Source organism: Pieris napi, chromosome 23 (assembly GCF_905475465.1).
Source record: "Pieris napi chromosome 23, ilPieNapi1.2, whole genome shotgun sequence".
Classification (NCBI taxonomy): Eukaryota; Metazoa; Arthropoda; class Insecta; order Lepidoptera; family Pieridae; genus Pieris; species Pieris napi.
Window position 1 is genome coordinate 4,692,006 of NC_062256.1, and position 18,671 is coordinate 4,710,676.

Sequence of the window (18,671 nt, forward strand, 5' to 3'; positions counted from 1 at the left end):
AAAGTAATTTTAGGTTTTATTTGACAAATACAGTGGATTAAGGCTTAATTATCGGAACAGAATGAAACCTTTAATATTTTGACTGAAATTAATCTCGCATTTATGTGATGTTATTTTCAATACAAATTATAAAGCTATAGAATTCGTTTATTTCGTTAAACGCCTTAATTTCAGCAACTATTAGTTCCAACTTAAAGAAATATTGGATAGTTTATCAAGGTACTTTGATTGACAAGCCATAATTCAAGCACTATAAATTTAAGTTTACAAAAATATAAATACTAGTATTTAAACTAGTTACCTAAACATTAACAACAAAACATGATCTTCGTAGAACGTCTCCTACAAATTCTATTACATTAAATAGATACAATTTTTGTCAACTCACCTAGCATCAGGCGCATCCCTTGACGGCCAATCGTCACAATGCTTCAGAACCCTATCCATGAGGCGCTCGATAGACGCAATGGAGCGCATCAAGTGCCTCACCGTCCTACAAAGCTCGCCGGCGCCTTCGCCCCCAGAGCCACCTCCCTCCACTGCACAGGCCGCCAGCACTAGCAGCTCTGAAGCCGAGTCGAGGCTGGAGCCGGAATGACTGGACATGGAGCCGTCAGAGTGAACCGAGAGCGAGTTGTCCGATTCTGATACTGGAACGTTAATTGTTACAACGTTGATTTTTTTTTTTTTAAAGACAATTCCCACCAATTGACCTAGTCCCATGCTAAGCTGGTGAAGCTTGTGTTATGGGTACTAGGCAACGGATATACATACATATTATAGATAGATAGACATATAAATACATATTTAAACACCCAAGACCTAAGCACAACACCAAATGCTCATCACATCGATGTCCGTCTCAGCCGGGGATCGAACCCGGGACCCATGGATTCGCAGTCAGGGGTACTAACTACTAGACCAATGAGTCGTCTATATACGTCTTATTAAAAAATATATAAAGGAAAATATAACTACCCTCATCGACATTAGACCAACATCTTGCATATCCTTACAGTGTACTAGCTGACCCAACGTTTTGCCATATAAACATTTTTACAGAACTTGTAACACTTTTTAAATTAGGGTATTAGTGGTAGAATAGAATATTGAGGGTTATATGTATTTTGTAATTAAATGAAATTGCCAAAAAACTAACAAAAATTCTGGGTTGGGCCACACTCATCACAATAGAATATACATAAAAAATTCACAAAAATCGATCAAGCTTCTTCGAAGGAGTTTGTAAAGTAAATAAATAAAATATAATATAAGACAAAAATTAAATTTGATTTTTTAAATTTCACTACGAGCCCGATTAGTCAATAAATCAAGCATGATTTAAAACTAATATTCGTTATAAAGAATTAGGTTCTTTTGCGACAAATGTATGGTATTTAGGTTCTTCACCTCGTTATAACACATTCCAACATAAATTATAATTTCTTAGATTTTCATCTAAATTTTTTACCAATTTTGTAAATTAATAATTTATCACGTATACTTACAATCGTCCAAATCATTGCTAAGCGAATCCATCAAGTCCATATCCATACTAGCTTTGACCAATTGAAGTTGCTGCTCCATACTATCTGGAGGTCTGAAAACAATAACACAATAAGAAAATTATGTTTCGAATATACCTACACCATTTAAATTGTACACGTCTCAAATTAAAATATAAATTCAATAATACCAAACCCATATTAAAATATAAGAGGTTTTTACTGGAGTTGTACTATTTAATTAATATATACAAGTCTTATAAACAACCGATTTCGTCGTTAAAGTTTAAAGATTCCCAAAGTATCGGAAAAAATTACGCCGTAACCAATTCGAAAGTTATGGGACGATATTTATCGCCACTTTGGACTGGCGGATAGCATGTTTAACTATCAGCCATGAGGTATTCCGGGTTCGATTCCCGGTTGTGGTAAAAAAATATAAAAAAGCCGTTGTAACTTTAGTAATAAAAATTCTTTATAATACGTTAGCGGCGTTCGAACACGCCGTAGATATGCTCGTGTCTGATCCATCACATCGTAGTATGAAGATAGAGGTATGGTATAGGAAGCCTATGGCCGTGTGTACAAATCACAGCTGTGTACCAACAGGGTAAATAAAAACATCGTGAACAATACGAAGGCGTTTCTAAAGGACGGAGATACACACCTCACAAGTAGGTGATCTTATTAGAAAAAGAAAGATCAAAAACAGAAAACCAGGTTAATAATCGGCCTTAATAGATATATTTAATACAAATTATAATTAAAATTGATTGCTTAAAAAAAAGAACGTACATACAATCAGTTACAAATAATTAAACATTTAACATATTGTTGAGATCTTCCTTTCAGCAAAATGTATGTGATGATAGTTTTGAGCATTTATTGTAAAATGTTTTGTTTTCTACAAACAACGATTCAAACTCAAACTCAAAATATCTTTATTCAAGTGGGTAACCAAGTACACTTTTGAATTGTCAAGTTAAATTAATTGTAAATTTACATTTATTACCAGTTCGCAAGTCCAGGGCGTAGAGCGGGTAAGAAGAACTGGCAAGAAACTTTCCGCCACTCTTTTTAATCGTATTTTTTTATTGTCATACAAATTGTTTGAACTGGAGCAAATCAATCCCACCCACTCCCACCATGCAAACAATCAGATAAACATACGTACATTATTAAAAATACGTAAGACATGGATGCTATCCAGATACTGATTCGTGCTCGAATATGTCAATGGCAGAGTTTTCTTTTACATTATTGAAAATCTATAGCCGCTCCCCCCACCGATGAAAAGGTATACATTACATGTTTTTTTTTTTCTTTTTACTATCTAAGCTTCGCAACCCAATAGATCTATGACGCTCGAGTAAATCCCCATTTTACAATTTATTTTGTATTTTTTTTGTTTAATTTATTTTGTTTAATATTATTAATTATTTCTTCGACATATATTATTTATGTTTATGGGGTTACAAAATTAATATATATTACAACTATTTTTTTTTTTCAAAATGATTCTTCTTTCTATACTCACTTGGCTCCAGTCCCGGCGCCCTGTTGCAATTCTCTTCCAGCGCTATCCAGCCTCTCATCGTTTGGATGCTTAAAAAAATTCAAATTCAATCATCGTCTTCTGTCAGTCTCGTTTTCAAGAACAGCCTTTATATAATTTTACGCCATCTATTATGCGTTTAATAAAATATAAACTAACCTTATTTACAAAAAAAACTTTAGTTGCCAAATTTTATTCCAAAAAATACACGAATTAAAAATTTAATTTACGTAAAAAATTTAATGTTAACCTTTTTACTACTACTACTAACTGTACTCATTTGTCTCTTTCTGTCAAATTTCGTGTACGCTGTGCTAAAAAGAGACAGTGATGTATTCGTTTTTAATGGGTTATACAAAAAATATTAAGAAAATTCCCTGTATGCATATTCTGATTCAGAATATGTTAATCATATTAAATACATAGATAATAAAAAAATATACCTTATCATCGGGATCATCTATGCCATTGTATTTGTTGACTGCATGCATCATACCGAAGAACGATATCCTAAAAACACATAATATTAGAATTTATAACAAATATGATGTATTTCATATTATAAAAAAATATTACACTTTAGAAAAAATACTTTACTATTTAACTTTTTTTTTTTTATAGAACAGAGGGCAAACGGGCAGGAGGCTCACATGATGTTAAGTGATACCGCCGCCCATGGACACTCTCAATGCCAGAGGGCTCGCGAGTGCGTTGCCGGCCTTTCAAGAATTGGTACGCTCTGTTCTTGAAGGACCCTAAGTCGAATCGGTTCGGAAATACTTCAGTGGGCAGCTGGTTCCACAAAGTACGTATGTATCTTACTAACTATTATGTATGTATGTATGTATCTTAATATATATAAATTAAATGTCACGTTGTTTGTCCGCTATGGACTTCTAAACTACTTAACCGATTTCAATCAAATTTGCATACCGTGTGCAGTTTGAACTAACTTAAAAGATAGTATAGCTTACATCTTCATTTATACCCGTAATATTATTTTATTGCAAAATATTTGTTTATTATTTGACAGTCACAATTCTAACACACGGCGCTGTGTTGAAAGTACCAACGTTTCACGTAAGCTACAATTGAATGGCATAACCACCAAAAAAGCATGGTGGTCCCCATGACTGGTGTTCTCCTACCGTTTCCCTTGAATAGTATACTAGTATGTAATATAACAAAAACTTTAGCCACAGCAAAGCTTGGCCGAGTCTGCTAGTACTAATATATACTTTAAACCTAAATAATACAATTCCATAAAATCTATTTTATCTTTTTTATTTTTCTAGGAATAAAACCTTGCGCATGACCGACGTCTACGAATTAAATCTATACCTTTATTATATGATACTTTTTAAAGAGATTTTTACCTGAGAAGTTGTTTTCGTTGTTGAGCACAGACAGTTCTTGGAGTGAGACAGTCGCAGCGATGCTTATAATCAGACCACGCACTCACTGCAAAACATTTATTCTTTTTTTTTATCTTCAAAAAAATATCTGAAGACAGAATATTCCAATTCCGTAGGGAGGGCTGGTAATGTTTATAAAAACATAGGAGATAATTTTTTCGTCCATTTAAAAAATATTTTTAGGCCTTAATTTTTAACCCAAAACAGTTATTTTACCCCTAGAAACGAACCCAAGACTTTAGATATGTGTCAGCGTTTTATCTTCAAAAAAAAAATATCTGAAGACAGAAGATTCTAATTTCGTAGGGAGGGCAATGTTTATAAAAACATAAGGGATAATTTTTTTCGTCCATTTAAAAAATATTTTTAGGCCTAATTTTTAACCCTATTCAAAACAATTATTTTACCCCGAGAAACGAACCCAAGACTTCGGGTATGTGTCAGCGTTATATATAAACCTCTCAGACAACTTAAATAAATTAAGGTAAGCCTTAATTTATTTAAATTCCTATAAACAAACAATAAACTACAAGTTCCCTCCTTATCAAACTCAAATCTTTATTGCATTCCTTATGTACATAATTTATTACAATAATAAATAAGGACCTTGGCTAGGCACAGCAATGTTATGAGAGGGCATCCTTTATTATAGTTCATTATATTCTTATACATTCCTATTCTTATAATAATAATAATTAATAATTAAGCCTCATTTATTCTTTGAAAAATTTACAAAATAAAATTTACAAAAAGTTACAAAATATATACACACACACAAAATACATACATATATACATATACACACATCATATATATATATATATATATATATATATTCGGTTTTTTCAAGGACCTCTTATTGAGTATAGGCCTCCTCCAATTGACTCCATCTCTCTCTGTTTTGAGCATTTTTCTCCTATTCTCTATTCTTATAAGATAAATTATTTATTTGGCATATTTATATTGGTATATCAGAATGCCAAATCGTAAAATGACTGCTTCACGACTGATTTGAGCGCGACCGCCGCTGCGAAAACCGCTGTGAGAATTCGAAAAGTGAGTTACAGAATCGCAAAGCAGAGATCAACTCGCGATATACTTACAGTCAGTAGGCGCGGTCCTCGCAGCCATATCCGCCAACCGATGCGCTGTGTTGTTCCGATGATGGGCATCGAGACATCTGGCCAATCTCCGCCTTGCTGCTGACATCCAAGTCCATTCTTCTGGAGGCGATCCTTCTGGAGGGATTATATCCACCTGCAAAGTTACAATTAGGATCACTACTTAATAGTAAACTGAAGGTATAAAATAATAAATAAGTATTTAAGGATTTAAAGCAGTGTTGGCCTACGCCCAAACCCAATAACCTATCTAAATCTATAAAACACTATCTGAGATAGTAAGCTTAATCCAAATGTTTTAAAAAGTGTGCCAATAACCAATCGACGGATTGTAATAGCCATCTATCGATACATGCTATCCATGGGAGGTCGTATCGGTGTCTGTGGATAGACCTTTGTATGAAAATGACAGTTGACGAAAGCTCGATTTCAACAGTTAATTATTTTAACAAATTTTAACCTACACCAGTTTTTTAAATAATTAAAAACACTGTTTGTTATGTTTTAAACATACACATGTATATTTTAATGTTAATTATACGGTTTTAGTTACTTTATTTGGTTTACATTGACTATCAAATATGAGTGAAAACTCGGTAAAATGGAACGACAAAGAGCATTATAACCGTCGCCAAAAATGGATTGTCTTCGTAAGGTTTGGTTATGGGGATGCAGATAGGAGATGATCGACTGTCACGGTCTGATCTTAGATTGTTTTCAATCTGAGATTGTGGATTAATTATTGGGTTCGGGCGCTAGTGATTTCGGCGATTATCATTCCTGATTTCGTAAATCTTCGGCTGTGGACGGAAGGAAAGGAAGGAAAACATCGCGGGAAACCGCATGCCTTAGACCCAAAGGGTCGTCAGCGTGTGTCGTGTACGTAAAGGCTGATCACTCACTTTTCTAATAAGAAAAATAAATACAAATATCTGAGGCCCAAACCTAAAAGGCTGTAGCACCACTGGATTTTTAGCTAACAATGTGTTTTTTCGTTCTTTGAATGGAATTGTAATAAAACACAAAACGACTTTGAGGCCCAATGATTATTTTATTCGGATCGTGACGAAACAATAGTTTCGTAATTCTCTTCTCACAAGCTGAGCTACAAAACGATAAGCACAAAAGGCGGATAACCTATTTGCCATAGAAGTCGAAAGTATTCCTATAGGTATGTAAACTTTTAAACATCAATTAAAAAAAAAAGAAATTCTTCAAAATTGACATTTCCCACTCCTCAAAGACGAGACGGACTGGCAAGAAACTCTCCGTCACTCATTAATCGCCATGTTTTATTCACAAAATGTTTATAAGATAAGATTAGTTCACATGACTCGAAGTACTTATAACAATAAAAAATGAATTATCATGTGAAACATGGGAATGTCTTCCCTATCTCCCATTCCCCATGGATAAAGGAATTTAAACTATATACAACTTTCTCACCTTAAACGTGATTGTCGACGCAGCTTTAAACTTTTCCAATATTTTGAAAAACCTTTCCACGGCGTACCTGAAAAAAAATACAATAAAAATAAGCTGACGCAAAAAAAAAAACGAACGGTTCTCTTTTAACGATCCGTTTTCGCATATTATATTTAGTTTTACGTAAAGCTAAAACAGGTTTATAAGTGTCATATGTTAAAAGACTTGTGATTTTTTTCTAGGTGCGCATTTAACACACGCTCGTACGGTGAAGGAAGACATGGTGAGTAAACCGGTATAACTTAGACACAAAAATCGGTTAATGGAAAAAATCGACTATTAAAAAAAGGCCACAAACAGACACATCAGTCTGACCCAGATCTACAAGTTTCTAGCCTCACTGTTTTTATTTATAGTAAAATAAAAAAAAATACTGTCTATTCGCCTTAGGGAGCGTTTAAGTATTACGTAACGAATTTGGGGGGGGGGGGTCCTTTTGTAAAACGTTACGATGCGGGGCGGGGATTGAATTACGCGTTATTGTTAATATTATTTTCGACTTTCCGGTACTTTACACCATAAAATGGTAACTTTTACGTATAAAGAGTCACTAGGTGGTCACGAAACGTTTTATTATATTTGGGTACAGGAAAACGTTACGGCGCGTTACATGGGGGGGGGGGGTCAAATATCTCCAAAAATTGCATGACGTAATACTTGAACGCTCCCTTACACACAAATCAACAAAAATAATTCAGATGTTAGCCGTACACAATTTAAAAAAAATACTTTCATATAGTTATTAGAAAGATGTTCTGTGTATACTCACTGTTTCTCAAACGGTCGATAGTAGGAGCGACAAAGACAGACTCTGTTCACAAACTGTTCGGCCGTCTCGTTCTGCTGCGCCAGTCTCGTTAGGTGTTGGTGGATGATTTCAGCACCTACATCAAAATATTTTTTTTTCATTAATCAACAGCACCATGAGATTTCTCAAGGTTTTGTTAATAATTTAACGGTACTAATTATATGTTCTTAGTGTTGCTTTCCACACTGATGTTCTTCCGAACTTCGGCTATATCTACTAGGCTCCGAGTCTTTATTCAAAGAGAAAAATATCAGTAAAATCGGATTCAAAGATTCGGAGTGGAGACTTTAACCGAATTTTGACCACAAGTTGATATAGGCTAGTCAATGTAATGGATTATTTTTGGAATTTTTCAGTAGTTTTTGTGTTTAGTTTAGGTTATCTGCAAAACCTTTACAACTATTCTATGACCAGTATTATCAAGATTGATTTAATACTGAAACTTCGTGAAATTAAAAATCTTATCTTATCTTATTGCTATATGTATTTTAATGAAAAAAGTAATTTTTCATTGATCTTTTCATCACTCCATCGATTAAAGTAGTAAAGTAAAAAAATCATTTAATCATATACGTAACATAATGTACACTTATGACTTGTCAGTAAAGAAATACATAATAATGCTTCTAATTTTACATTTACTAGTTCTAAAAAACTATACATATTATAGTTTCATAATCCACCTTAAATAATTTTGAATATTTTGATTTTTTATTTTTATAGGACAAGAGGAAAACAAAAAGGAGGTCACGTTGAAGTGATAACTGCCGCCCATGCAACGCCTGATGTTAGCGGGTGTGTTGCCGACCTTTCAGGGAACTTTGTGCTATTTAAATATAATATTGATAACTCGTAACTTATTTAAAAAGACTGCTTAAAAGTAACGTAACGAGAAGAACAGACATTAACAACAATTATTGTTAACTATTAATAATAATTTTCCATCCATACCTTCGTCAGGCACTTTGATCCGCTGTAGACGCCAATGTGCCGGTGTGAGCTCAGCGCAGTTAAGACACAGCATTTTCACGAGCGCACCCGCTACGCTACTTGTGCTGCTTACTGAAAATTTATTGCACCGTTATTACACTAAAGTCTATATTAATATTATATAATAAATAGCTATAATTAATTAAGTTTTGAAGACTATCAAAAATTGCCATACTTAATATAAATTCAATAATTTTGGAGAATTTACTTCTTCATACATAGTTTATCTGTTCTCAAAAAAATCAAATGTATAGTCTACTAGCGGATACTAAAGACACGTATTAAATAAAAAACTTCTTTAAATAAGCTGTAAAATAATCTAATTGTAATTTTAACCATTCTCGAATCCACTTCGACACAAAAAATCAAAATTGATCCAGCCGTTTAGGGGGTGTCATCATTTCTTAAGTACCTGCCGTCTTTTTCGGCATTCCGTTGATTTAATTTATAAAAATAAAATCAATATTTAAATGTATGCAATAGATACTAATTAGTACCTTCAACACTATCACATATTTCTATTAATATCAATTATAATTTCTATTCGATTTATTACATGACATGTGATTATACATACACACAAAATCTATTGATGGCAACATTTTTCTTATTCCAACATTCACTCACCATGCGCCAATTCCCGTACAATATCGACAAGGGAATGTCTCAATGCGGCAACATTATTAGCAGCGCTGAGGCAAAGCCGACAATGGCATCCGAAACGGGCTCGATACGACCAAGGAGACTTCACCATTTCCACACTCCTGTAAATGTATTATTTAAATTACGCACACGAATATAAACTTTAAAGAGTATCGTGTATAAATGCCTAAAGCATCGAAACCGTTGATAATGTAACGTACGTTTCTTTCCACGTAACCACAAGTAACACTAAAAACTTCGCAGTCACTTCCCTTCTAACTATAACACGATTAAAAAGAGTGGCGGAGAGTATCTTGCCAGTTCTTCTCTTCCGTTATACGCTTGATTTGAGATCTGGCAGTAAATGTAAAATTAGAAGAATTAAATCGTAGACGGACTATGGTATAGACCAGGCATCAGCGTACTGCGTGTGAGATAGCGAATGATCGACATATGTCGTATTTACAGTTTAAATTCATTGAAGATTGCTTATTATTGACCAAAATACACATTCGAATGAATAATTCTTGAATAAAGTCGTAACAAAATAAGCTACTAACCGATGAAAGGTTATGTTTGGTTCTTTACGCTCACTATAGCTTTTACAGCCAATTATGCAACAATTCACCATGACTGACCATGACTTTAAATACACCTCTTATAAGGATAAAGTCTTAAAATATGGGTTTGACTTGGGTTTCACAGATTTATCAGTAAGCGGTGAAAACTTGTTTACCACCAAGGGCTCGGTGGTAAACAAATAAAACCCGATACGCAAATAGAGACAGAAAAACTGATACTCTGTTTCGCTCGCACTTAAGTATTTCACGTTAATGCCTTCTCTCTATAGTTATTATTGTTATTTTACAAGCTCATCTAGTTCTATACTCACTCTATCTACGCATTTAATGTTTTTTTTTTGACGTTCATAAGTGTACATGAATAAATGATTTTTGACATTTTGACCAATTTAAGTCATTAACATTGAGGCGAACAAGAACATTTCCACGCGGTGATTTTATCGTTACGTGCGCGCGCAGTGCGCGGAGCCTGCAACTAGTGTCGGCGTACACAACGCAAACCTATCAAACGCAGAGTTCGCGCTAACGATTTTTCCTTCTATCATTATTAATAATTAATACGTTTAATACTTTTACTGTACTCGTAACTATATTTTTCTCCTTCACCATTAAACATTGTACGCTTTGATTATAATCGTTATATGCATATTATGCCTATAAGAGAATATCAGAATATTCTGGATATTACTTCGTAACTGAACCATATATTTAACTTTGAAACCTACACGCTTACCTACCTACTTAGCCCATATCTATAGACCAAAGGTAAGAATGTGTCTTTGGCGGCCGACTTCGATATCGGCTTGAGGTTTATAGGAATTTGTTACAAATGATTAACAAAGTAGTTTCAACTTCAAGTTCTAGGGACTTACAACCTATGTCAGATTTGTAAAATAAGTTAAATTTATTACAAAAGTACGTAAAGTTGCATTATTGAGAACATAATACTCACATATTGGTCCCAATCAAAGTATACATAAGCGCACTGATCTCACACCAGGAGTGATAGACTCCGAGAAGCCATTCCTCAACCGGTTTGAAAGTTCGCGACTCTTCGTCTAAGGACGTTTGTTCCGTCTCTGAAAATATGATAAAAACAATATTAAGCATTGATTTTAAATTTTCAAATTTTATTCGCATACCCTTTAAATTAATTATTTCGAAAAAATAGATATTTAAAAAAACAATCTAGTACAATGTATGCATGGTCTGTTCTGGAGCAATGGTTCTTTTCCTATGTGCACAGTAAAAAATTGTAAGGAAACGGGAATGTCTAAAACCCAAAAATCTATTGCGTATTGCAGGCATAGAATCAAAGATCAGATCAAAGAAACAGATGCAATCCGAGGCCATGACCCATATAGGGTTGTAACATCCCTAGACTATTATTAAAATAATAACAATTCATTATAACAGTTTTGAAAATGAAAATTAAAAGTAAGACCTATATCGATTCATACATACCGCAGACAAAGTGAAGCAGAGCAGCTTCATCCTCTGGTGTGACCACTGGTTCCTCGGAGTCAAACATGTCTTCTGACAGTCTGAGTACAACATTATATTAATTATTATTCATATACTCTTAAGTCATTATTATCTAAGGCAAAAAAGATTAGTTTCCACCAAGTTAAGCGTGCTATTAAAACTTGCTCTATGTTTAAGTAAAATCATCGGAGAGCTTGTACGCTTCAGGATAGCTCGAAGGACCAAAATTTACGGTTCCTGGGATATCGCGGTTTTAAAAAATAGAAGATTTTCGTTTTACTCTACATTAACCACTCGCGTATAGCAATAGAATATGAGCGAAATAATGAAATGTTAATTGCTATGTAACGAATTAATGCAATGTAACAGTCGAAGAGTGCTTTGTGCTTGCGGCTATACTCTCGTAACTCCTAAGCTTAGAAAGCTAAGAAAGCCTGAGTAAGCAAAATGTACAGCCTTGGCTCGTACACAGTTGTTACCTTTTTGAGGTACCAACTGACGATCTATTTTATTTCCACATGACCAATTATTACGTGCTCTACGATGAAAGGTAAGTATCATGGGAAAACATGTATTTCTTAGAGTTAAAAAGGCTCAGAAGACGCCGAAAGAATAACACTACTAAATTTAAATTTTCATTGGATATGTCACCGTAAAATTGTAAAAACCGTTAGATTGTAATCTATCTCGCGAGATTGTAAACTGTCGAAAGATTGTCAACTCAACATACTGCTTGCAATTTAACGTATCATTATTCGGTAGTTATATGAAATTGTTGGGAAGTAAAATTAATCTGTAATTGACCAAAGAAGTTTGAATGATAACTAAGTTAGTGTAGTACAATCTACCGAATACCGATAACCGATAGATTCCAATTGGCCCACAGAAGGCACTTCTATTGTCGAATTCTGTAATTCTTAAAAATCGCTGTCTAAAAAACTATGCATCAAGTCTACCAAGTTTTACTTAAACTAAACACTGCATTTTGCATGAGGCACAAAACAAGTCACCATTTGAGGCTTTCGATGCGTTAATAATAGCAATACTTACAAGTCCGGCTGCGTCTCCAAGGCGCCATCGTCTTCCAGAGGCATTTCATCGCGTGCGTTTTCTTCCGCTGACGCCAACAACTGGAAATAATATTAGTTTTAAAGATCTTTTTTATAAAATAAGGTTACTATTTAAAAAGGATTAGGATTATTTTTTGAAGTGAAACATTACTACATAGTAGTACAGTAATAAGTTAAAATGAAATAATTGTATTTGTATTCATGTCTATGATAATAAAAGCCTTTTGTTAAACTTTATCTAATTTAACTTTATTTAACCAATTTCTGTAAAGTTGCATATAGTAGATCATTTTTCGAAAAATAAGGTCATAAAGAAGTTTTACTTCTTACGTGTGTACACCTAGTACACGCACACATTTTTTTTTATTGATAAAGCTTGACAACGCTCGGCACACTGATACACTGGTACATACACAAACACAAAATACAATTATTAATGTGACAAGCACTTAAAGGCAAACATGGCATACATGTAGAGATCATAAATATATCAATCAAAACAATTATTAAACAAAACAAACATTACAAAAAGAACTATTACTGATTAAAAAATTAAAATTACAAAAAACTAAACAAACAAAAAGCTTTAGTATTAAATAGAAAAAAGAATAGGAATATAAAAATATATTTGGTATACCTGAAGAATATCCTCGTGTCTGATAAGAAAGTGATCTGGCTCTGGAGGGGGTTCAGCACTGAGCAAAGGGAGAAGGAACTGACCCATCGCCGGAGCTTCCACCTAGATATCATAAAAGATAATAAGAATAATTTTTATTTTCTCCCAAATAACATTTACAACAAAAAATAAGATAACAATTGAAAAGACATTGGGACACTGGTTTCCAAACTAGGCAAGAACCTGTGATATGGATAACCAGGCTTCCATTCCACAGCAAAGTCATATTGAGTGTTTACAAAGAGAACATACATATATGGGTAGGCAAACAAATTAACGTTTTAATTAAAGAGAGAAAAACAAAACAGTCAACTAATTAGAAGTTAGCACAAAATAGCACAAATACAGTTGTATGGGCGTATGTGAGGGTGGGTGTGTGTGTGTGTGTGTGTGTATGTGTAGGTGAGTGTGTGTGTATGTTGATAGTGGGAGAGGGTATGTGTTAGGCACACGCCTGAGAACATATTATGTGAAAATTATTTTAATATATCTAGCAGGTTTTCCGTTTGGTCATAGTTCAAAGTAAGTAAAAATTTATGAACTAATTGCTTTACACATTTTTTAGTTTTAAGATAGTAAGTCTGATTTCACTCCTAAAGTACTTGTTGACTATGTGAAATTGTATTAACGCTGTAAAGGAAACTTTAGTTCACACGGTCATAATTGGTTTTAAAATATATTTATAGAATTATAGCAATCGGAACTACGCTGAGGTTACGTCAAAAACGTATAGAATTAAAAAATCCTAAAAATAGATTTTCAAATGCATTTTTTGTATATATACATATATGTACTAAATGATACAAATACCGTTTAAAATGATTTATTAAGACTAAATAAGTCTTTTGCCTACACCAACGTTACAGGAGCGTTCAAGTATTACGTAACGAATTTAGTAAAACGTTACGATTTGGGGGGGATTGAATTACGCGTTATTGTAAATATTATTTTCGACTTTCCAGTACTTTACACCACATAATGGTAACTTTTAGGTATAAAGAGCCACTAGGTGGTCACGAAACGTTTTACTATACTTGGATACAGTACTGTAGAAAAACGTTACGGCGCGTTACATGGGGGGGGGGGGTCAATAATCTCTCAAAACCCTTATACACCATATGCACCATCCACTAAGCTAGATTTACTTACCAATCCCTTTTCATTTTCCTGATATGCACGGCAGATGTCGTCCATTCTACCACCATCTTTGTCTGAAGATGCTGCAAATACATAAAAGGTTAAAAATAACGATTTCATGGGTCAAACGGTGATGATGCAAGTTGAACAAGAGAAACCACAATACAGATTTAAAAACTGAATCAAAACATTGTGGATAAGTTAGTAAGATTTAGATTTGGTGTCTACTTTATTTAAAACTAAAAAAAAATATTTTTCCTAACCCTGTCATGATGTCTAGTACTTATGTAACTCTAAGTTTTCATTAGCACTTAAAAACTAGCATTTTTCTTCTGGAAGCAATGGGTGTTAATTTAATAATATACTAGACAACAAATTATATTTTAAAACTGACAATTAAACTATGCTGTGTTATATATATAATGTTTCAACATTTCCGTAAGTTTCATTAAGGACAACTTACAAGAGTCATCCAACTCCGTCCATTGGTCATCAGAATCTGAGTCAGCACCCACATCAGACACGTCCGACGCGACTTCAATACGACGCATGCGAAGCGAAGCTGCACGACGAGCTGCAATACTGCGACGGCGGCAAACCTGTGGAAGTTTTTTTGGTTACTACTAAATAATCAATGGCAGAAGCTCTCGGACGGAAAATAATAAATGATAGCCAGACACTTACAAGCTGAAAGTCTTTAACGAAAATCATTATACGAACTTGGGTCTGGCCTCACCACATAAACAACACATGATTGTATGGTAAAGGAAATATATAGAAAAATTAACAACAAATGCAGATTTTTTTTTTATAGAACAGGGGGCAAACGGGCAGGAGGCTCAACTGATGCTAAATGATACCGCCACCCATGGACACTCTCAATGACAGAGGGCTCGCGAGTGCGTTGCAAGCCTTTTAAGAATTAGTATGCTCTTTTCTTGAAGGACCCTAAGTCGAATTGGTTCGGAAATAAAATTATGTCCGCTCTGTACCATTTTGTATCAGGTAGATGTTTTGATTTTCTTTTACTTATGGTTTTCGTTTAGATCCTGAGGACCTACATTTGTTTCTAGCTTAATACTCATATTTATTAAGAAAGGCAGTCTGTTAAGTGGAAAAAAGATACCTTTCAAAATTTTAAGTTTTTGGTCAATGTAAACATTATTTTATTTCATAGAACTTACCTCTTTTCCTTTGGCAATAGTCCGACGCCGCTGCGTGCGATGCGGTCGAGTTGCCCGTCGGCCTTTCGCCCCTCGAGCCCCAGACCATGATGATGATGATGTAGATGATGAGCCACTGCCTGATGCGCGGTGACCAATCTGAAATAGTGGAAATCAGAAATTTACTTTGAAACTTGATTGGAATCGAATACAAAAAATTTAAGACTTAATGAACCAAGCAGGTCTCTCCTTTTGTCTAATTTAAATCTTAGCCTAAAAATACTGAATATCATTATTAACACAAAATGATCACACCTAACATGGGTAACCTCTATAGAACTCAACTAAAGAAGTGCTTTTATGGAACTAAAGTTTAAATGTATCTTTTATTGAATTGCACAATGGTCAACCATATCTAAAATATTGAGTGTATATAAAATACCACTAAACACCAATGTTGTACATACAGACTATCTACCCATACAAATTTTTTTTTTTAAACCAGGTCAGTAAGTACAATTTACAAAGCTTTCATCCACTACTACAGACAATAAATTATTATTTTAATCATTTCTAGTCATCAAATATTTAAGAAAAGTAAGCACAAAGTATTTGATAGTAAACATCCAAAAACTAGCTTATATATTTAAATGGTTTAATTAATTTAATATAAATTGGAAAAGTAAAGTAAAAAAGTAAAAAATCAAATAATCAAATAGGTAACAAAATGTACACTTATGACTCGTCAATAAGGAAATACATATTAATGCTTCTAATTTTACATTTACTGCCAGTTCTCAAATCAAGGGCGTAGAGAGGAAGTGAGCAAGAAACTCTCCGCCACACTTTTTAATCGCCATTTTTTTACACAACGCTTGTAAGGAGCTGCAACCATTAATTAATTACACCATGTTCCACAGAGGATTATATATATATAGGATGGATACTGAGTGCAACCGCTACTCAGTATCCATCCTGCCCAAGAGTTCTCGAACATATATAAGATTATTCTTAGGGATATATAACCGAGCCTAAATGGAACCAATTAATTCAGTGCAATACCAAGAGACTAACACCGAAGAGATAAAGTGCGAAATAGTGAAGAGAAATGATAAAGTACTGTGCGAAGTGCGCGTAATTAAAGTAATTAGTGACTGTATTTTGTGTATCATAATTAGTGTATTTCTGCACTTAATTTGCATCTTTTAAGTGTAAACAAATTCCAAATTGATTTATTTAAAATAAGCCCTTGGAGAGTTCTACAGCATTTTTTATCTGATCCCCTAGCTTCTAACATTCTGGTTAGCAATTCTAGAATATCTATATTATATCAATTATTACTATCTAGTTCAACAAGGAATGTTGATGCAAGCCTTGTTCTATTATCGTATCTTACTTAAGGTACATATACATCAAAACAGTTCTTAATGCTTTCCTGACATGTAATATGGGATCTTTTGACTATAAAATTATGAGACCAATTAAATAAGGTATATTCAAAGCAGGTAGTTATTTGACTTGTTTTGATAAATTTAAGGAAGTTATCTTCATAACAATAGGTAGCATTTGTATTAGGAAATCAATTTATAAACAACTTTTACTTAATGATTTTGGTAGTGTTCATGTCAAAAGGTCAATGACACATTCCCATAAAATATATTTTCTATTAGTAAACCCTCTTATATTATATTTTTACACGACTTAGTCAAATAATCAATACGGATAATGTTTAAATTACAAGTAACAAACGAAATTGATATGAAAATGTGCACTTAATAGTCAGTTCGTTTAATTTTATTTTCGACAAATCTATACATACTTACATCACGTATAATTTTTAAAGTGTGTAACAGACTACCAGCATCAATCGGAAAATAGTAAAAGGTTGTAAAAGTATGCTACTTACAGCTATTTCGAAAAGAGACGGAAAATCTTGTTGAGGCTCGTCTGCCAGGCCCGCAAGTAGTCCTAGTTCCGCCCGTAAACCTGCTAACTCGGCTCCAATTCGATCCGCACGATCAGCATCCCCCAGTTCATCCTTAAGGATATCTCCTATTTCATCCGACACTGCTGCCACGGCAGACTCAAGCTCATCAGAAGGTCTCCCGGCCTCCGTATCACTCGAACATTTCGGCATGGGAAACATCATTTACAAACAAAAATTTCTAAGTTACACGGTAAACGATACATCTAAAGTTCAAGAACGTTGTACGTAATCACAGTAGCTTTTCAATAACGATTTGGTTGATTTGAAAAACCATTTTCTCTTACACACCGAGAGATCCCGAAGATTTTGACAATACCAATATGGCGACGGTATTTTTAGGAATTTATGATCAGCCGTAGACGGATGGAGCATCAAATTTCACTATGGCAACCTTGTGTGTTAGGTGATTAAAGATAATGAAATTGTATGCTTAATGCTTATGTTAAAGTATATCTTTACTTATTTCCACGCAGATTAGAAAGAATATAATTAATTAACTTGCACTTATTCTATTTGATTTCAGAGTTGTTTATTATGATTATGTTATATAAGTATGTAGACTTTTTCAGTAATATATTTTTTTCTATTTTACATCCGAATATATTTTCATAAATATCTTAGTTATTATTTAAAAACCTCCATGAGAGAAAATGTAAGAGGCAAATTTTACAATTCAGACTAGCCACATTTTTATGTAAATTGATTAAACTTAAAACTAAAAAAAATGTTTAAAGTATAGTCCTTTTCACGAAAGAAGTCCCCCAGACGCGGCGCTGCAATCGCATGACGTAATGTTGCCATTTATGAGTAAAAAATTTACCTATTTTATTTACATTTAGCAGATGTAATTTATCAAGTAATATTATTTTCTGCATACTTCGATGAAACAATATTTCTGTTATGTAAAAAGTGTATATGTATTTATTTACTTATATTAGCGGTGTTCTACCTACTTACAGGGAAAAGTTGAGAAAATAGGGTAAAGAAAAGCAATACAATTTTTTATTCAGAGTTTTATTGCATAATTGTTGGGTTACAATTTTTTTCGAAG

At 33.7% G+C, this 18,671-nt stretch overlaps 1 protein-coding gene across 3 annotated transcripts in view; it reads right to left on the bottom strand.

Moving 5' to 3' along the window:
- The window catches only part of LOC125061361, a 49,155-nt gene extending 31,214 nt beyond the window's left edge, over positions 1-17,941 (bottom strand). For all 3 annotated transcript variants that reach the window (XM_047666761.1, XM_047666760.1, XM_047666762.1), the window contains exons 1-18: positions 17,540-17,941; positions 15,655-15,792; positions 14,934-15,069; positions 14,483-14,553; positions 13,295-13,396; positions 12,638-12,717; positions 11,567-11,646; positions 11,055-11,181; positions 9,507-9,643; positions 8,841-8,951; positions 7,851-7,965; positions 7,043-7,109; positions 5,579-5,732; positions 4,437-4,521; positions 3,504-3,570; positions 3,043-3,110; positions 1,509-1,600; positions 389-650 (exon numbers count right to left, since the gene is read on the bottom strand). In XM_047666761.1, the coding sequence (XP_047522717.1) occupies positions 389-650; positions 1,509-1,600; positions 3,043-3,110; positions 3,504-3,570; positions 4,437-4,521; positions 5,579-5,732; positions 7,043-7,109; positions 7,851-7,965; positions 8,841-8,951; positions 9,507-9,643; positions 11,055-11,181; positions 11,567-11,646; positions 12,638-12,717; positions 13,295-13,396; positions 14,483-14,553; positions 14,934-15,069; positions 15,655-15,792; positions 17,540-17,782 (2,135 nt within the window). In that variant the 5' untranslated portion in view covers positions 17,783-17,941. The remainder of the gene's footprint in view (positions 1-388; positions 651-1,508; positions 1,601-3,042; positions 3,111-3,503; positions 3,571-4,436; positions 4,522-5,578; positions 5,733-7,042; positions 7,110-7,850; positions 7,966-8,840; positions 8,952-9,506; positions 9,644-11,054; positions 11,182-11,566; positions 11,647-12,637; positions 12,718-13,294; positions 13,397-14,482; positions 14,554-14,933; positions 15,070-15,654; positions 15,793-17,539) is intronic.
- Positions 17,942-18,671: the final 730 nt, after the last annotated feature.